The sequence below is a fragment of the Mchenga conophoros genome, linkage group LG3 (genome assembly GCF_057382185.1).
Source record: "Mchenga conophoros isolate Kocher_MC1m ecotype Shallow Benthic linkage group LG3, M_conophoros_male_GT1.1, whole genome shotgun sequence".
NCBI lineage: Eukaryota > Metazoa > Chordata > Actinopteri > Cichliformes > Cichlidae > Mchenga > Mchenga conophoros.
In genome coordinates this window covers 51,759,416-51,778,831 of record NC_140528.1, presented here as the reverse complement: position 1 = coordinate 51,778,831, position 19,416 = coordinate 51,759,416, and the positions used below count along the sequence as shown (strand labels likewise).

The following is a 19,416-nucleotide window of genomic DNA, read 5'->3' as shown; positions in this document are numbered from 1 at the left end:
TCCATGAAGAAAATCCCTTCAAACAGTTCGGTCCCCTGTGGAGGAAAAAATGTCTGTCATGGTTTTAAAATGTTGTTTCCACATTAGAGATGTGTTCACATTCACAGCATACAGCAGAAACGATGTTCACATCACTGGGCTCTCTACACCACTTCAGCTGCACAGACGTCACAGAGTCACCATCTCTGTTTCTAGGCTGCCACAATAAACCAGCTCAACAATGAAAACATTCGATTTCTGCTTGTAGCTCCATCAGTCACCATGACAACATCTCCATCTGAAATATTACAACAAACCTTTTCTCCACCTACTCATCTCTGTTTAACTTCCTACAAGCCTCACTGCTCTTTCTATGGCTGAGTAACAAAATCTACACCAGACAGAAAGAAAGACCCAAAGCACCTGGTGACCCCAGATTACATCACTGATGATGCGTCCAATCACATTCAAAGATGTATCTTTCACATTAATGTCCCTCCATTGATTCTCCTCCATCTGCTCTGTTGTTCTGATGTGTGTTTGAGGTGAAGCTGATGGGTCTTCAGTCCTAAATATTTCACTACAGCTCTGAAACGAATTGTTCATCATTGGCTTTTATGCTAAATGTAATGATGGTAAATGACACAGAGTAGTTTAAATATTATAGCAGATAACAGACAAGGATAACTTTTATCACTGTTTAATATAAACTTTAGTTTTCTTGTTATTCACTTTGTTTACTTTAAAGTGGTCGAAAACAGTTTTCAGTAACATTTTAGCCTCACTGATAAACTATATCTGAGTTTACTACCTACTAGCTGATACGTACTTGATGCTGACAAGTTGAAGGCTTCACTCCACTCTGTTGAAGAATATGAGTCATCTCTGCGTCGACTCTTACACGTGTAGTCTCCACTGCTGGACTCAGAAACTCTGAATATCCAGTAATTATTGTGAGTCCACTGTGTGGTCTGGTTGGCTCCTCTCCATCTATACTCCCACTCAGTGGTTTCACCTCCTTCCTGCACCTCACATGTCAGACTGATCGTCTCACCGCTGAATATCTGAGGCCAGCTGGGTCGTCCTTTAACAACAACCTTATTGGAAACTGTTTATTAACAGTTAAGATACAAACAGAAACATCAGCTCAGCAGAGAAAACTTAACACTGTGTGTCTGAATGTGAATTTCAAACTAAATGACTGAACTCACAGGTTATCTCAATGGTGACATCATCACTTTTATCAGTGTAGTAAACTGGGTTTCCTCTTCTTCCTCTGCAGTGGTAGATTCCTCCTTGAGATACTCTGATTACTCCGTTTTGTTGATCATCTGTTCTGATTTGAACTTCAGTGTTTTGGTCACGTCTGAACCACTCATATTTCCAGCCAGCAGAGCTCCCCACAGAGCAGGCCAGAGTCACACTGCCCCCTACTGGTATGATAGTTGATCCTGGAGTCAGTGTGGCCCTGGGTTTACCTGCTGTTAGGGGGAAAAGGGGGAAATGTATTATTCATTATGAACTCATACAAATATAGAAAAGGGAAATTTAAAGATTTGGTTTAATGTGGTGAAACTTTCCACCCACATTACTCTTTATCATATTTTTCTATTTATTTTCTCTCTGTGTTCTTTGATTTTCTTCTCGTGTCTTTCTCAACATGTGGATATTGTTTCTGTAACTCTGGTTTAAATCTCTAAATAATCACAGTATAAATGTTTGTCTGACCTGAAAGAGTCACACTGATGTAAACTAACACAGGTCACTGCTGAAGGACACACAATGATGGTTTCACAGCTCTGTGTGGTTTTTGGTTTAAATAACAGAAACATCAGTCACCTTAAACTTTATTAAACTTTTCATGTTTCTTCTTTTTCTTTGTTTTAAAGTTTAGAGTCTGTGAGTATTTTATCACTGTGTGTACTGTGAGTGATGTAACAGGTAAAATCAGTTTCCTGGTTAAAGTTTATGCTTCAAAGCAACAGAAACAAGTTTCCATGACAACATTATCTAGTGTACATGTCACTGACGACTTACCCGTCACAGTTACAGAGACGATGTTACTGGTCTTTGTTTTCTGTGATCTCGTCCTGTGAGCAGAGCAGCTGTATTTACCACTCTGAACTGTAGATGCAAGTTTTAAACTGAGGTCTTTGTTTGTGTTGGAGTTTAAAATTTCTTGACCATCCTTCATGACTTTGTATTCCCAGTCAGTGTGTTTTTCTTCCTTCACGACACATTTGAAGCTAACAGTCTCTCCGATGAAAAAAATTGTCGAGCTGGGTTCAACAGTTAGCACAGCATCTAGAATCCAACACAAACACAACATCATTGATCTGAAACACTTTTATGTACTTTACAAATCAAAATCTGTTCATAAACTTATAAATATATTGAGTAATAAAAACAGAAATGGAAAGTGTTTAAGATTGATGCACTAAGATTAATATTTACTAAATAAATAAAAGTGCAAACTGTTGAGTCACCTTGAGCGTGTCCGCTGCAGAGGAGCGTACAGAGAACTGCAATAAAGGAAGAAACTTCACACATCATCAAACTGAAGACTCACTCAAACATGGCATCAGTCAAACACACCTGGTGTTACCAGAGGCTGCTGTGATTGGTTTAAATTATATATTTAATGTAAAATGCATCAAATTATCACTGATGAAGAAACAAACCTTTCTTAGATAAACTAAACCAGCATCAGTGCACTGAAATCTAATCCAGTCTGCAAACAACCATGTTGAGAACAAAACATGAACTGAAATGCTGCAAATGACTGAAACTCTGTCATTTTACTAAAACATGTTCATCAGTCAATGAATCAAAGGAAGAAGTGATGCACTGACAGAATAGGCCCAGCTCACAGAGGAAAGTGGGTCCCATCCTCACATCCAGCTGTGACACGTCTGAAAACTTCTGCGACTTTGTGTGAAGAGAAAGAAGAAGAAGCACACGAGACGCCGAGAACTGTGAAGAAAACAAAGACTTTAAAACTTCTTCTTCTCTCCACTTCCTTCCTTTTATCACACCTTAACAAGCTCTGACTACAGCATGCTTTGACATGTTTGGTGCTGCAGAAACAAATTAGTGAGATTTTTATGAAACTAAGTAATAATTTACTTAGTTGTAGTTGTATCATACACATGTGAGCTGAATAATGAATAGACAACATGAACAGATCACAAGTCCAAGTGAAGCTTTAAATGTGAAGTACTTTTGTTTTACATCCAGAAACACAACAAGAACACAGCTGTCTGCACCTTCACCTGCAGGTCTCATACACACACTGATCACATATATGCACATGTTAAACACTCTTTGTCATAAATCACATTCAGACACAGTATTAAATCAATCTAATTCTCAAAACTGTTCCACTCCTGAAACTAATAAAATGTGTTTGTGTTCATTCATTTGAACCCTGACACGGAGAACAGGCAGAGGCAAGTTTGTGGACACTTTTTATTTTTTAATTTTCTTTTAGTTTCTTTTTACTCTTTAAATTACTAAATTAATAAAATGCAGTCATAAAGTTATAAGTAAGTTTACCCTGGATGGTGAAAGTGGCCTCTATCAACTGTTTTTCTTTGTTAGGTGTAGTTAAGAGTTTTGATGTATTAAACATCAAGACCCTCAAAACATTTGAAATCTTGGAATAACTGCATAGGAAGTTTTCAAATTAAAGTCTTGGAGCTCGACTGACTTCTTACAGAAACAGTGATGGACATTTTGTTTCCTTTGTCTGCTCCTCGTCTGCTTGTTGTGTTTGCTGGGAGCTTTGACACCAATAATAGTTACTCTCACAGATGCTCCAGCACACAAACACGTCATTCTGATGGGTTCAAACTGCTGTAGAAAAGTGATTAAAACCATTAGCAAGCACAAGAAGAGACATTTAGTATTTTCCTCCTGCCATAGAAATATTAATCAGCTGCTGATAATTTTCAAGGAGCCACGAATCACTGATTATATTCTAAAGGCTGCTGCACAAAGTCACTACATTGCTTCAAAATACAACAAACATGTTTCCATGAAGCTTTGTAAACAGTTACAAACAGATTGATAGATGATCAGCCCAGAGACGTAATACTTACTCAGAGCAAATGGTCACAGCAGGCGAAAGCACTTCTTCCCACGACAGTGAAATCTTTCACTAAAAATACTTTGTTTATCATTTTAACTGACAAACTTCACTAATGTAAAGTCATCACTGCAGAGTCTTTGAACATGAAGTTCAGTTCTGGTCAAATGTTCACTCAAATTCAGGAAGTGAGATGAAGTCCTCTCCCTCCCTTCTCTTGTCTGTTTCCTTAAAAGTAGCTGTAACTGTTGTATTCAAAGAGATGAAAGCTGTTAACTTTGTCACTCAGTAACCACACAGTGAGCTACTTCCTGAGGCTCATGGGAAATGTTTTTGAGATCGAACAAACTTTGACCGACTTTAAAATGGCAGGTCGTTCAGACTGCAGCAGATAATCGTTCAGTTACAAGCACAGACTGAAACTCACTGAGATGAAACCGAAGAGACACTTTAACTCAAATCCAAAATCCATTTCCTATTTCTTGTAACTGTTGTATAGCTTTGACCCATCAGCTATGACCTGAAGTGAATCCATTCTTATGGAATGGAAACAGGGAGAAACAGCTGAGGTATGCCAGGATTGGTATACAGTTGTAGCAGTAATTCTCTTCATGCTTTCCTTGCAGATGGTGGTTGGGTCATAATGGAGGGTCACATTTCATGTTGATAGAATTTGTTTTTATGCTGAGTTTGGTGTTTTTGTTTGTTTGTACTGCAGTTTGCTCACTAACAGGAGACTCCCAGTGCCTTAGCAGTGACTTGTTGGCTTTCTGTACTGTTTTATTATTTGCCCCTTTTTAATGGTGACTCATTGTGAGCATGTTGCTGCAGGTATTCTGATGGTATGTGTGCACGTGTGTGAAATTCAACAGAACGCTCTGCTGTGCTGCTTTCATGTATAAGAGATTACGCCTCAGAAAAAATACAATACGTTTGAATAAATCTTTATTTGAACATTGTGAACACAACAAACACTAATAAACAACAAAACAAAACAATGAACCAACAGAATAGGAGTACAGATAACTTTAACTGTCATGAAATATAAGATCAGGTTTTCCCTGAGACAGTTCTAATTATGAGGTGATAAATGCCCGTTTTCAGGAAACATGTTCAACAAACTCAACGGCAAATCTGAGTTTTCAAGTCCCAAACAGCTGATCAGACGAAGTTCAACTGAGTGTACTCTGAGTTAAGTGTAGGGCTGTTCAATATAATGATATACATCGGATGATATGAAAACGTCTATGGTTTCATATCACGCTATCGCTTGTTTTGTAAAATAAACTGTTTATGATCAGTTTTTTTCATCATTTTGAAGCCACTGTTTTTACGCGTTGGCGTTAGCAACAATGACGGTGAACCCAGCGTGTGGCTCCGCCATCCGCTTGTTTATTTCCCACATAAACCTTTCACAATAAAACTGAAGATCCTGTTGAGATTTTTCAAAATGAACTGAAATGATGAGAAACAGAAAGATCAGTCAGAACAAATCCAGGACCTTATTTCTAAACGAGGCATGTAGTCTGGTTATGAAAAGTCTGACACAGACCAGAAAAGTGTACCATGCAAATTATGCATGTTTGAGTCTGAGGTTCCCACCTCAGACTCAAACATGGAAAAGCTTGTCAACTACCAATGCAAGAATCATGTGAAAGAGTATGGAGAGAGTTTACAAATGAGAAGCAAAAAGAGCCAGGTGCTCAAAACAGGGTTCAGACACCTATCTCAGGGTCAAATTCAAGCACTTTTTAAACACTTTCAAGGTCCTTTTTCAAGCTTTTCCAACCCCCCCACCGCCACTGCCCAAAAAAACCAAGAATGTGTGTTTCAATTCGCATCACCTCAATAAGACCATGTGAAAATTAAAACAAATCATCCTAGGTGATCTTAAACACCTTTGTTCCCCTTTTGTTAAGACATAGAAAAACGCACCACACAAAAATACTGCGAAAGGAAACGGTCACCTTATATACATAGTGTATAAACTCAAAATGCACATTTGACTTAAAAATGAAGATGTGAAAATGTGAACAAATCAACTTGTTAGAGATATTCTTCTCCTGTTGAAAAAAAAAACCCAAAAAAGAAATAAATAAGTCTTCTCATCAGATATTGATGCTTCTTTCCTGTGTGACAGAAAATAGGAGACAGATGTTTGTTTGTTTGTTTTCTAAGTTAATTGCCAATAAAACTGTTTTATTGCTGAAGTCCTAAATGATCACTTTTAAAGTGTTTGTGCCAATAACATCATGTACAGTCAGACAGGCATGGACAACAGCACTGACTGAGAGGCTTTGAACAGATCACATAGTTCAATTCAACATATAAGACTTTAAGAATGCACAAGCATCTACTTAAAATCTATTGAATTTATCATCTGTGATGTTATTATGTATAATTCCAATGTATTTTGTTCATCTCCCTTAAATAAACAGGCAGCCTAAAGTATGAAATATTCATATACAAACACACATATAAATGTGTGAACTGTCTCTGTGGCTGATTGTGCCCCACAGGCCTCAGTGTGAGCTTGAAGACATTTATAATGTTTAAGTAGTTTAATGTGCAGGTGCTGACGATAAACACATTTTGAATGAAAGCCGGGGAACTTTGGTAGCACAGAAACAAGTGGCTATTCTTTGTGACCATATGGATCCGTCCCTCATATTACCATTATTTCACCCAAAGGCACCAAGTTAATACTCAAAAAAGCTGCAGCAATACACACAAATATAAACAGTACTTGGTGACAACTTTGCTTTTAGCCTCTAACCCTCTGGTGTCCAGGGTTTAATTGACCGTTTCTGACTACTTTTGATTTGGCCTCTATATTTCACCTTTAAAAACTGTTTATCTTGCCAATCTGTTATTTACTCATTTTGACATATTGTATCAGCACAATTTATCTAAATTCAGACAAAATTGAAAACATGAGTAGAAAGTGATATTTTTGACTGTAAAAACCACAAGCATGTTTAACGAATGATTTTCATAACTTGAAATGCAAATAGAAATTGTACATTTTTAAAAAAAAATATGCACAAGTTTTGCAAACAAAGTTTTATGGTTTACCTAAAAGTGCAGCCAAGGCTCAGATGTTTTTTATATAACCATTTCAAACTATTTACAGAACAAAACGGTGCTCTGCATCAAATAAGAAGGCACACAAATTATTTATGCAACTCCAAAAAATAGTTTGTGTCCACTCTAACACAGATGAGAACAGCACAGGGATAAACCTGCAGGTCTGACAGCAGGTGTGTCACTCGGCGTTGGCACTGCAATCTGCCTTTGGTGGCTTTAAGGCAGCAACTGTAGGGTTGCCAACCGTCCCTTAAAAAATGGAATCGTCCTGTATTTAGAAACAAAAGTACACGTCCCATGTACTTTTTTAGGGTACATGGGACTAAAAGTGTGTCCCTTATTAGCTCAATAAGTCCCGTATTGAGCTAATAAGGGACGCACTTTGTCCCGTAATACAGTGAGAATCAAAAGTAGTCTATAAATGTTTATGGAATTAACGCTTTGTTTGAAAACATAATTCCCAGCCCCTCTCCTGCTTTGTGACCAATGAGCTGACAGCACACTTATGACAATTCGAGTATGACAATTCAGATTACCGCTCATCTCATTGGTCGAGGAAAGGTCGCTTGCGGAGAAAATACCGGAAGACAACAGATGACCACAACAAGAAGCATGGCCAACGGGGAAACAAACGCCGACACTGCGGTGCAAGTCTCGGACGACAGTACACCTAAAGCTGGGCAGACACTGTGCGATTTTTTCAGTCACGTTATTCAGCTCCTGCTCAAACTGCACGATTGACTCGCAGGGGTTAGAAGTTGGTAGGTCACGATGCAGGTCTCACACTATACCGCCCGATGCTCTGATGCGACCTGAGTGCTCACACTGTGCCTCCATAAAATGAAGGTTATAACAGAAAATCTGTCGCTCGCTCTCTCTGTCTTTCACTCACACAGACACACCACCACCATCAACTTTGCTAAATTGCTAATGAAAAACATTGATCAGGCAGCTGTGATTGACCAGCAGTGTAAATTCAACTATTTTCACGGTTGTTGTGGTCGTGATTAGGGATGGGTATCATTTAGGTTTTATCCGATACCGGTGCCAAATCAGTACTTTTGAAACGGTGCCGGTGCTTAAACGGTGCTCAAACCGGTGCTTAAAGAATGGAGAACACAAAATTGGTCCAAAAACCTCTCATATTCAGCTGTTTTTTTGTAAAAAGATAACAATGTTAGCCTTTTCTGCAGCTATGGGGCATATATGGTATCACTCTCGGCTGGAAGCAGTGCTTAAACAATGGAAAAAAAACAATCTTTGTCCAAAAACCTCTCATGTTTAGCTGTTTCCCTCTTTTTCTTTGGTCATTTTAGCCTTTTTGTCCAGGGTGAAGGGAGTACCTGCCATCAAACAAGAAGACAGCCGCATGTAGCTATGATGATGTTTGCTAGTTCACCTTACTTGCATTAATGTAATAACGTGGTTAGCCTACTCAATGTAAATTACACACGAACAACATTAAGCTACTCACGCAGAGAAGAACGGCTGCTGCTGCCATCATCATCCGTCATCATTTCTGCTACACTGGCAGGGCTAGGGGCCAGGACTCCCCTCTTCGGGTTTTTGGGGGATGCTGCTAACTCTGGGTCCGATAACAGGCAACCCACACGCAGTAGATGCGCTCGGTGTGAGGTCTCGCAGCAAGCTATCAAATACGGCGCATTTCTCGGCTTTTAAAAAAAACACTATGCATCGCCAGGTGTTTCATCGGATTTGAGGTGTTACCTCCTTTGACAGTATCACAGTATCAGCTTAAAGCACTTGTTGCTGCTGAGTTTGCATATTTTGCTGTGAAGTGCAGCCAGACTTTAACCGCTTCGCCTTGGGCATTTTTAATCTGTAGCTCTGCTCTAAAAGAACGTATGTACCTGGACCCGCCTACTATCCTCAGAAACGTAAAATGATTGGCTAGAATCTAAAGTGTGTCACAGCTCAGGAAAAAAAAGCACCGAAATAAAGCACCGAAATGTGCGCTGCTTTTCGGTCTGGTTACTACCGTTTATGTCAGAACCAGTGCCATCATGGCACCGGATACCAGTACCCATCCCTAGTCGTGATAATTTTGTGATGCCACATCGAAAAGGCTCGGATGAGCTTTCCAAAGTTCTACAAGTTGTGCCTCCATCGCTTGTGTCCAGATCACACGCCGCACAGCCGTGCTGCTCCATCTTTTTCACCGACGTTTACGTGTTTGCAGTGTGAGCAGTGTGAGCGGCTGCGGTGACACCCTCACGAGCGATTGATGATCGGGAGCTGGTCGTGAGGTGTTAATCGCTTCTCGTTACCCCACGTATACTACACGATGAAGAAGGCCAAAATCGGGCTGATCACCAAATCGGTCGCATGACTCAAAAATCGGCTCAAAATGGGCCAAAAATCGCACAGTGTGAGCCCAGCATTAGAGCAGCAATGTTTGTTGCTCAGAGAAAGAAAAAAAAGGCTGCAAGAGGAGGAATGGGAAAAGGAAAACACCTGGCTGGAAAAGTGCACGATAACACCTTTAAAGCACACTGCACTGTGTGCCGGCGCACTTTTCCCATAGGCATGCTTCTAATGGTGCTTCTAATCTTCTAATCTAGTGGTGGGCACATGAAGAACATGAGGGGCGTGAAAGCTCGGGGAACCCTTTACCAATTTCTTGTCCGCCAGGCCACGGCAGAAGCAGATATGGTATGTAAACACTGGTTTGTTTTTTAAAACCCTCTGGTTAAGGTTAATATGGGCATGTGCAGTGAATATCAGCACTATGTGGCCAGAAGTGTGATAATATAACTTATTTTGTGTAATAAACAACTGCAAGGATAGATGATTACAACAAATAGATGACTAATACATAAAAGTAGATGAATAATGATGATGAGTTAAGATGAGTAATCATGGGAACAAGCGGGTTTACAAACAGGAGCAGCTGATTAGCTTTAGAAAAGCTGAAATAAAACCTCAACTGAAGCCAATTGTACTAAATGCACTATATGTGCACTGTTACAAGAATATTTTTGTTCTATTGCTTTCTATTAATTTATATAATTTTAAGTTAAGCAGGACAGAGTTCTTTTAAAGAAAGATTTACTTATATTCTCAAAAGTTAAGCATGACAGGCTTCTGTTTAAGGAGACCTGTTTTACTGTGTTAATGTTGTCATTTTGAGCTAAAAATAAATGGCTAAATGATCATTTGTTTCCCATATGGTCATATCACAAAGAATATGCATCTACTTTAATCAAATTAAAGTCAAATGGTTAAAAAATAATTTCACACACAAAAAAAGAGCTACCGCACTAGGAAGGGTGAAGACAACTGGGTTGCCCGGCCCTGGCCACGAGGTGTCCCTTATTTATTTTTCAGGGAGTTGGCAACCCTAAGCAACTGTGATGTTCACTAGTAGAACTGACAAACACAACAAAACAACGACTACACTACACACTAACTACCAGTTATGGGAATAACGGCGTTAATTTTTTCAGTAACGAGTAATCTAACTAATTACTATTCCTATCGTTACAACGCCGTTACAGTTACTAACAAGAAAATGCGGCCTGTTACTATTTTTCAACAAACAGACGGTTGAAGCTGTGTTCAGCTTACCGCATCTTATATCAGTTGCACGGAAGTAGCTGTAAGTAATCTGGACAGTACAGCTGTAATCACGATCACTGTCTAGCACAACACCTGGAGCTAAGGGTGCAAAACAATCGCATGAGTGCTGCTGTTTGACTGAGGAAGAATAAAGTGGTTGTGGTAAGCCAATCACATGACCACTTAAAGACAAAGCAACAAGGTGATAAATACCAGTTTTTAAATTGTGTTGATAGGCCACGTAAAACCAGAGTCATGATAAACAATATATACACGGTGTTTCGTCACGTTAGCGCTAGCAAGCACTCTCTGCTTATGAGCAAAAAAACCAAACAAACAAAAGAACCGGGGACGTTTTAGGAGTGACGACGAGAGAGAGAGAGAGAGTTTTGAGATGTGAGAGATTTATGATGTTTAGCGTGTTTGGAGTGTGTAGTTAATGTGTTGTCTTGTGTAGTTAGTGTGTAGTGTTGTGTGCCAGAACAATGAGGCGACTGCTGTCTCCAGGTAGAAACAGGAGTGATACACCTGCTGCTGTCAGACCTGCAGGTATCAGGCTGTGATGTTTTCCTTTATAGTGGACAGAAATTATTGTTTTGGAGTTGCACAAATAATTTGTGTGGCATTGAATGAAGAACAGCTGATTGTTCTGTAAATAGTTTGAAATGGTTATTTAAAAAAATCAAGGTAAAAGGTAAATGGCTGCAAATAACTTTGTTTGCAAAACTTGTGCAAAATTGACAATTTATATTTGCAAGTTATGAAATATGATTCAATAAACATGTTTGTGGTTGTTACAGTAAAAAATATAACTTTCTACTAGGATTTTATGTTTTTTGTCTGATTTTAGATCAATTGTGTTAATACAGTATGTCAAAATGAAAACATAACTGTAAATTCAGACATGCGAGGTTGTGCTGAAAAGGATGATACCAAACAAGGCAAAGTAAATAGTTTTTAAAGGTAAAATGTGGAGGAAACATCAAAAGTAGTTAAAAATAGTTAAAAAAAATTTTGCTTCTACATTTTGTGATTCATTTTATTTTATTTTTTTTATCTGATACGAAAACTATTCAGTCAGATAGTTATTTGTGGTGAATGAAATATAGTTACTTTCAAGCACTTTTAAGCACCACATCTGAAATTCAAGCAGTTTTCAAACCTTGAAAAGACAACATTAAAATTCAAGCATTCTCAAGGATTTCAAGCACTCGTACAAACCCTGACAAAATAAACCTTAGACTCAAACGTTAGAACAGGCCTTTACCTTTTCTTTTTTCTTTCTTTAAAGCCACCTACTATCTGTCACATTGTAAAATCATAAAGTTGTCCAAAAAAAAGAACAGGCTTTTCTCAGCAGCACACTATGTAGCAAATATTAAAAAAAGGAAAATAGAGGCAGTTACAAATTATATCTGAATTTATATAGTTTAATTCATCTGTCAAAACACTCAGCATAAGGTACACAATGCCCAGCTGAAAACACACGAGTTGCCCAAGATTCACATAATTTATAGAAAATGTAAATTTTTGTGATATATATCGTTGTCGGGACGATAAATGTCTTATATGGGTATCTGAGATTTTGGTCACATCGCACAGCCCTAGTTAAGTGTGTGGTTGAGTAAAGAAAGGAAGCCAACATGATATCGGAGCCTTCATTTTAATCCAATGAACAGAAGAACACAGTGCTGACAATTTTGAAAAAAAAAAAAAAAAAAAAAAATAGGGGGTAAGTCACAGCCGTCCCACATTTTCTAAGCATGAAACTTTAACCAGTATGAATTCTCATCATGTGCTTCTTTAAGTTTGCGCTCTGATTGAACTTTTTTCCACAGCTGTTACAGCAATATGGTTTCTCACCTGTGTGGATTACTAAGTGACGGTCCAGTGCCGTTTTATCTGCAAATGGTTTCTCACAGTTTAAACAAACATACGGCTTCTCACCTGTGTGACATCTTATATGACGCTCCAGTGCTGCTTTCAAGAGAAAACCTTTCCCACAGGCGCTACAAGAATACCTCTTCTCCCCTGTGTGACGTCTTATGTGAGTTTTCAATCCTGTTTTCTGATTGAATCGTTTCCCACAGATGCTACAAGAATATGGTTTCTCACCCGTGTGAAGTCTCATATGTGTAGGCATGTAGGCTTTAGAGTGCATTTTTTTTCCACAGATGCTACAAGAATACATCTTCTGACCTAGATAACTTGTTAAATGATGATCCAATGCAGATTTCTGATCAAATCTTTTCCCACACGTGCTACAAGAATACATTTTCTCACTTGCGTGAATTTCTAAATGTGCAGCGAGGCAGGATATAAACTCGAAAGTTTTGCCACAAGTTTCACATTTTAGGGACATTTTCCTTTCAGTTTTACGTTGGCTCTCTTTGCCTCCTCTTTTACTGTGACGTCTCTTTCTGTAACGTCTCCTTTTCTTCAGCTCTTCATTTCTAGTTGATCCTGAGTCCACATGCTGGCTTTCTTCATGATCTCGGCTCTCTGGTTCAGGAGAGCTGTGAGAAAGGAGCTGCTCACTGTTTGGTTCTGGCTCACTGTGGGAACTTTCCTCATAAGATTGAGTCACCATGAAGGTATCAGCCTCCTGCTTCAGTCCAAGTTGCTCTTCCTCCTGACTGCTGCAATGTTCCTCCTGTTCCTCCTTAATCTGTGGAGGCTCTGGGTCCTCCTCGTCCAGGCTGGAGTTTCTCTCTTGGGTACAGACTTGCTGGTCTGCAAGAACCTCCTCCTCACAGACATCCTCCTGTAGGAAGTCTGAGAGGAAAAACAAACTTTTGAGGAAATATATTATAAGATAATGCAGGAAGGTATACATACACACAACAGTGATAAAGAAAACAAAAAACAAAGGCACAAGTAAGATTGACACTGTCAAAGAGAGTACAAAAACAATGCTCGGTTTTCCATCTAGCTTCACCTTCCAGACCTCCTGCCTCCATCATCCCTGGATCACCCAGGATGGACTCACTGCTCTCGCTCATGCCATCAGGATATTCACCCGGACCTCTCTGACCACAGTTTTAAATGTTCAACTTTTTTTTTTAACTGCTGTCCAACATTAATTTGTAAATGATTTACTAGCAATCTTGTCAAAACAAAGTTCTTTACTTGGAGCACAGTTCTACAAGAAAGGCAGTGGGGAGAGGGGACACTTGGGCAGTACATTTATCACGGCATATAATGTCCGTATCAGAGCACTGGCTATGAATTTCAGACGGATGAGGCCTTAACTTAGCAAAAAAGTTATCAATTGTTCTTTTCATCTTTTCTCATTACCCACAGCTACATCCACTTCTGTTGGGCCTAGGCTACTCACTAGGGCTGTGTATCGTCACTGATTTCTATAATCCATTTCTTTCATTTCTGATCATGTGAGACTTCGTCAGAGGTGTGAGCATCACAGCAGATGCCTTTGAGTCAAAGTAACTGAGAATAAAACACAGAAAAACATGAAGATTTTTCTGACCTGGCTTTTTATAGGCGATAACCGCCTGAAAAATATTCTGCAGTAGATCAAAAACTGAAGAAAACCATTAATCAACATACAGTGGGGCAAAAAAGTATTTAGTCAGCCACCGATTGTGCAAGTTCCCCCACCTAAAATGATGACAGAGGTCAGTAATTTGCACCAGAGGTACGCTTCAGCTGTGAGAGACAGAATGTGAAAAAAAAAAAATCCATGAATCCACATGGTAGGATTTGTAAAGAATTTATTCGTAAATCAGGGTGGAAAATAAGTATTGATATCATGATAATGTTTATTAAATGTGAAATGTAGTTTTGATCTTTTGCTACTGGTTCAGTCAGAAACCTGCAGCAAACAAACAAACAAACAAACAAAGACAAATACGTAAACACGGAGACGCAGAATGTCGGCGTGCCCATGTATGTCATGTCGGATGAGAAAGCCGACATCTCACTGATTCTGATGTGTACGTGGGTCTGCGCTCTGTGTTTAAGTCTTTGTGCAGAATCAGGGCACCTGCTTTCATTCACTGATTCAGCTGTTTGGTTTAACCAGCTTTAACCTGAGATTGTGCCGTTTTTGGCTAAAAACATTTATACTCGATTCAGGATTTAGTTAATCGATACGCTTTTATTCACTTTCAAACACAGACGTGAAGGGCTACAGGAATATCTGGACCACGGCCAATGGGAGAGGTCCCACGGTTTAGACCACGATATGGGCATAATGTGTGTCTGTTGTTGACCACACAGAGACTTTCACAGTTGCTGAGACTTTTTTTCTTTTGTACTGAACAGCTGGTTGCACTGGTGCGACCGAATTTTTTTAAGTCACACCACTGAGAAATTTGGTCGCACTCTAGAGCCCTGGGTTTACATACCTATTCTGTGTAACTTTATCACAGGTTTGCAGATGGTCTCCATCAGTGTGAGTCGCTCTTCATCAGTCCAGACGATAATGCCTTCAGCCTCCTGCTTCAGTCCAAGCTGCTCTCCCTCCTGAATGCTGCAGAGCTCCTCCTGTTCCTCTTTAATCTGTGGAGGCTCTGGGTCCTCCTGGTCCAGACTGGAGTTCATCTCCTGGTTACAGACCTGCAGCTCATCCAGACCCTCCTCTTCCTCACAGTCATGATGATGTGGGAGGTCTTGAGGTACAAAGAAACAAAAGACCAATAACCAATAATGTAATGATACAAAAACACATAAAGACACATGTTTAATATCAAAACCTGAATAAAAGGTGATCATTTACACATGTGCATTGCTATAGGCTGTGTCCCATCATGTTTTAAACAAGCTATAGTTCAGCCTCTTCTTAAAAACACAATCTGGACCCAACTGTTCTGACCGATTACAGGCGAATTTAGAAGCTTCCCTTTCTTTCAAAAGTTCTGGAGAAAGTAGTCCATTTACAGCTGCAGGCCCACCTTGATCTTAATGTGATCTCTGGAAAGTTTCAAACAGGTTTTAAATAACTGCACAATAACTGCTTTTAAGGGTTTTAAATACATTCTTTTAACTCTGGACTCGGGCAGCCCTGCTGCCCTCTTGTTGTTGGACCTGACAGAAGCTTTTAACACAGTTGAGCATGATATCGTGTTATCCTGGAATCATATGCTGGCTAAAAGGGTCTGCTCTTCAGTGGTTTTGGCCCTACTTATCTGGAAGCCCTTTTTATGTCAACATGGACCCTTACAGCTCCAAAATAGCCCCTCTTAATTATAATGTACCTCATAGTGATGGGTCGTTCGCGAACGAAATGGCTCTTAGAGCCGGCTCTTTGAAGTGAACGACGCAAGCCGGCTCCTTATCGCGAGCCGTCACGCGTTTTTTTTTTTCCCCTCTTTTCTTTCTCTCAGCCTCTCTCTAGAACTTTTTTCCGCTTCACTCTGCACGCGAGTCTTGTGCTTTATGCTGGGCAGAGGGGGGAGGGGCGGTAGTTACACTAAGTAGCACAGGAACGGATCCAGAGGGAGAGAGAGCCAGGGACAACAACGTCACATACATAAGGTATAGTAATCATCCACAACTATTTTCAGTTGCAGATGATAAAGGATTCAGAAAGTTTATTCATGCAGGTCCATATGACAGAGAATATGCATGTTCTTTTTGTTTTCATATTATAATTTATATTTAATTGTGTTGTGGTTTGCAGTGTTTTGTGTTGTTTCACTTTAAATTTGTAAAAGGAAAAAGCGGAAAATTTAAATAGTTAAAAGTTGAAATGTGAATAGTTGATTTTTGTATTATATGATTTATTTATTACAATTTTTGTGGAGTGAATAAATAAAAGTATATTTACGGTGGTCCCTAGAGACAAAGCGCGTAAAAACTCCAAAACACGTAAAAACTCAGAAGCACATAAAAACTCAAAACACGTACAAAAGACAACAGAAGTGCTTCAGGATGCTGGGCGCAGTGTGGAGCTTTTGTTATCTTGTGGCTACACAAGCCAGCAAGTACCAACGACCGGATTTGGTGTGTGGTAATAACAGGTAAATGAACTTTTTTTTTAAAAATTATTTGAATATATATGAGTGCCTGTGTATAAATACACAAACAATACACACATGCTTTCAATTGTGTAATTTAAGTGATCTAGTAGCTCTGCTTTGGAAGTTCAGTTCATGCTAGAAATGTGTTTTATATTTATATATAAACATATATAAATAAAACCACTTTTTTTTTACGTTAGTAATTCCTTTTGTGCACAATTTTATATTATTGTTAATAATAAATTAATTAAAGCAACAAAACAACCTGAAGAGCTGGTTCGGAGCCGAAAGAGCCGGCTCTTTTTAGTGAGCCGAACCGAAAGAGCCGGATCTCTAAAAAGAGCCGGAAATCCCATCACTAGTACCTCAAAGCTCTATTTTTGGTCCTGCCTTGTTTGCACTGTATATGTTGCCACTGGGGTCTATTTTCTTCCTCCCTGGGACGTCTGCAAGTTGTTCAAAATGCTGCACCAAGGCTTCTGACCAAATCCACTAAGTATTCACATGTGACAGTGTTGCTAATACAGCAGCACTGGCTCCCAATTCAATTAAGAATCAATTTTAAGATTCTGGTTCTGACTTTTAGAGCTCTTCGTGGACAAGCACCAGCTTACATTATTGAACTTCTACAGCCTTTTGTCCCTAGCACAGGGGTGGGCAACTCCAGGCCTCGAGGGCCGGCGTCCCTGCAGGTTTTAGATGTGTCCTTGAACCAGCACAGCTGATTTAAATGGCTAAATTAGCTCCTCAACATGTTCTGAAGTTCCCCAGAGGCCTGGTAACGAACTAATCATGCGATTCAGGTGTGTTGACCCAAGGTAAGATCTGAAACCTGCAGGACACTGGCCCTCAGGGCCTGGAATTGCCCACCCCTGTCCTAGCAGGGGCCATATGTTTAGGGCCTGCTTGTTATACAACATGCAAGGCTAAGAACTAAGGGAGACAGAGGTTTTGCCAGTGTGGCCACAGACTGTGGAACTCTCTCCCTCTGAGCTTAAGATCTGTGGAGTCAGTAGTCTCTTTTTTAAAAACTAAAAACACATTTTAGAATTGCTATTGGTTAATTTAGTCTGTTTTGTTTTATGCCTTGTTATTTAAGACAAAAGCACTTTGATCTTTTGTCTACTTGAAAGGTGCTATATACACAAAATTCTTTGAAAGTCATTTTTTCAAATGACTTGAAGATTTATCTGCCTATCTATCTGCAGAGGAGCTCAAGAAACTTCCAGTATAGCTTAAATCTCACGTGTGGGAGCATTTATAATATACTTACATAAAGCTACTTGACACAACTGTTATGATTTGGCGCTGTATAAATAAAACTGGATGAAGGCAACACAGCCTGTTAAGAATGTCTGAGCCTATCACCTTTAATAACAGATGCCATTAAAACAGTTTTCCATTCAAAATAGAGGTTTTTCTTTTCCTCTGAATTCATCACCAAAGTAACAGCGTCCTGCTCTCAGCTAACATCGGCTTAGAGACATCGTGGAACAACATGTCCATAAGATAAGATAAGATAACCTTTATTAGTCCCACACGTGGGAAATTTGTTTTGTCACAGCAGGAAGTGGACAGTGCAAAAGTTATGACGCAAAAATTAGAATACAATAAGAGTCTAATTACTAATACGTTAGTTATAAAAAAATTACGAGAAAAAAGATAAGAAAGAAACTCAGAATGAGCAGAGCTGCTGTAACATACCTATGATGTGTGAGTTTCTGTCGGGTTTCCGGCTGATATCCAGCAGTCTGTGCTGACGGTTGATCTCCTCCTCATACTGGACGATGGTTTTTTGAACCTCTGAAAAGATTTCTTCACAAACAGCAGTTAGTCTCTCCTTGATGAACTCTCTCAGATACTGAGCTGAACTCATTGCTGCTTCAACTCAGGCTGAGCGGATCGATACAAGCATCGATAGGTTGTGCCATCAGATCCACACTTGCGTTGCTGTCTCTTCTGTGTCGAGGGTTCTAAATGTGAGCCGACTAACCCGAAACCAGGAAGATTTTTGTGAAGAGCTCTTGTGGCGCTTGTTGATGACGTCGTCCCGATTCCCCAAACGGAAGCTGCGTTCATGTCCCAGTGTAAAACTGGGACTTGTGACCTTCCTCCGTATACCTGCTTTTATCCAAATAAAATGGATCGTGTTTTTAAACAAACTTGTTGAACTTGAAGAGTTTTCTTCTTCTTCGGCCATGTTCTCTTAATAATGCACACACTTGGTGGTTGATTACTTTTCCCGTTTCTTTTATTGTTAGTAACACAGGAGGGAAAACCATACATTACTTCAGCAGTTCGCGCTTTGGAACAACAGGAACAGGAAGTGATCTATAATCACCAAAATAAAATCCTTTTCAAAATAAAATGACAATCAGAAAACTTCTTTCACAACATAAAATAAATTAATATATTTAGGCAAGGCAAGGCAAGTTTATTTGTATAGCACAATTCAACAACAAGGTGATTCAAAGTGCTTTACAGAGACATTAGAAACAAAAACAAATAAAAAGCATGATTTAAAATTGATTAAAACAAGCAAACAAACAAACCAACTGAACACACACATTTCACACCTGTTCGCGCGATCTGAACCCTTATCGTAAGGGGAGCTACCAGTCCTTCTGTGGACGAGCTACTTTCTATTTTAAATTCCCTGAATTTAAAATACTTTCTAGACCCAGTCTAGACCCAGTTGGGGAG

The 19,416-nt window shown here is 39.4% G+C and overlaps 2 protein-coding genes across 2 annotated transcripts in view; both read right to left on the bottom strand.

The window, feature by feature from the left end:
- LOC146579370 (basement membrane-specific heparan sulfate proteoglycan core protein-like) overlaps nucleotides 1–2,944 on the bottom strand; it is a 32,340-nt gene extending 29,396 nt beyond the window's left edge. The window contains exons 1-5 of the mRNA XM_085250436.1: nucleotides 2,832–2,944; nucleotides 2,466–2,501; nucleotides 2,017–2,283; nucleotides 1,191–1,460; nucleotides 809–1,087 (exon numbers count right to left, since the gene is read on the bottom strand). Coding sequence (XP_085106562.1) covers nucleotides 809–1,087; nucleotides 1,191–1,460; nucleotides 2,017–2,283; nucleotides 2,466–2,501; nucleotides 2,832–2,868 — 889 coding nt within the window. The 5' untranslated portion in view covers nucleotides 2,869–2,944. The remainder of the gene's footprint in view (nucleotides 1–808; nucleotides 1,088–1,190; nucleotides 1,461–2,016; nucleotides 2,284–2,465; nucleotides 2,502–2,831) is intronic.
- The window catches only part of LOC146579369 (uncharacterized), a 128,122-nt gene extending 109,329 nt beyond the window's left edge, over nucleotides 1–18,793 (bottom strand). Inside the window, exons 1-3 of the mRNA XM_085267948.1 lie at nucleotides 18,418–18,793; nucleotides 15,100–15,363; nucleotides 13,145–13,507 (exon numbers count right to left, since the gene is read on the bottom strand). Coding sequence (XP_085124074.1) covers nucleotides 13,145–13,507; nucleotides 15,100–15,363; nucleotides 18,418–18,589 — 799 coding nt within the window. The 5' untranslated portion in view covers nucleotides 18,590–18,793. The remainder of the gene's footprint in view (nucleotides 1–13,144; nucleotides 13,508–15,099; nucleotides 15,364–18,417) is intronic.
- Nucleotides 18,794–19,416: the final 623 nt, after the last annotated feature.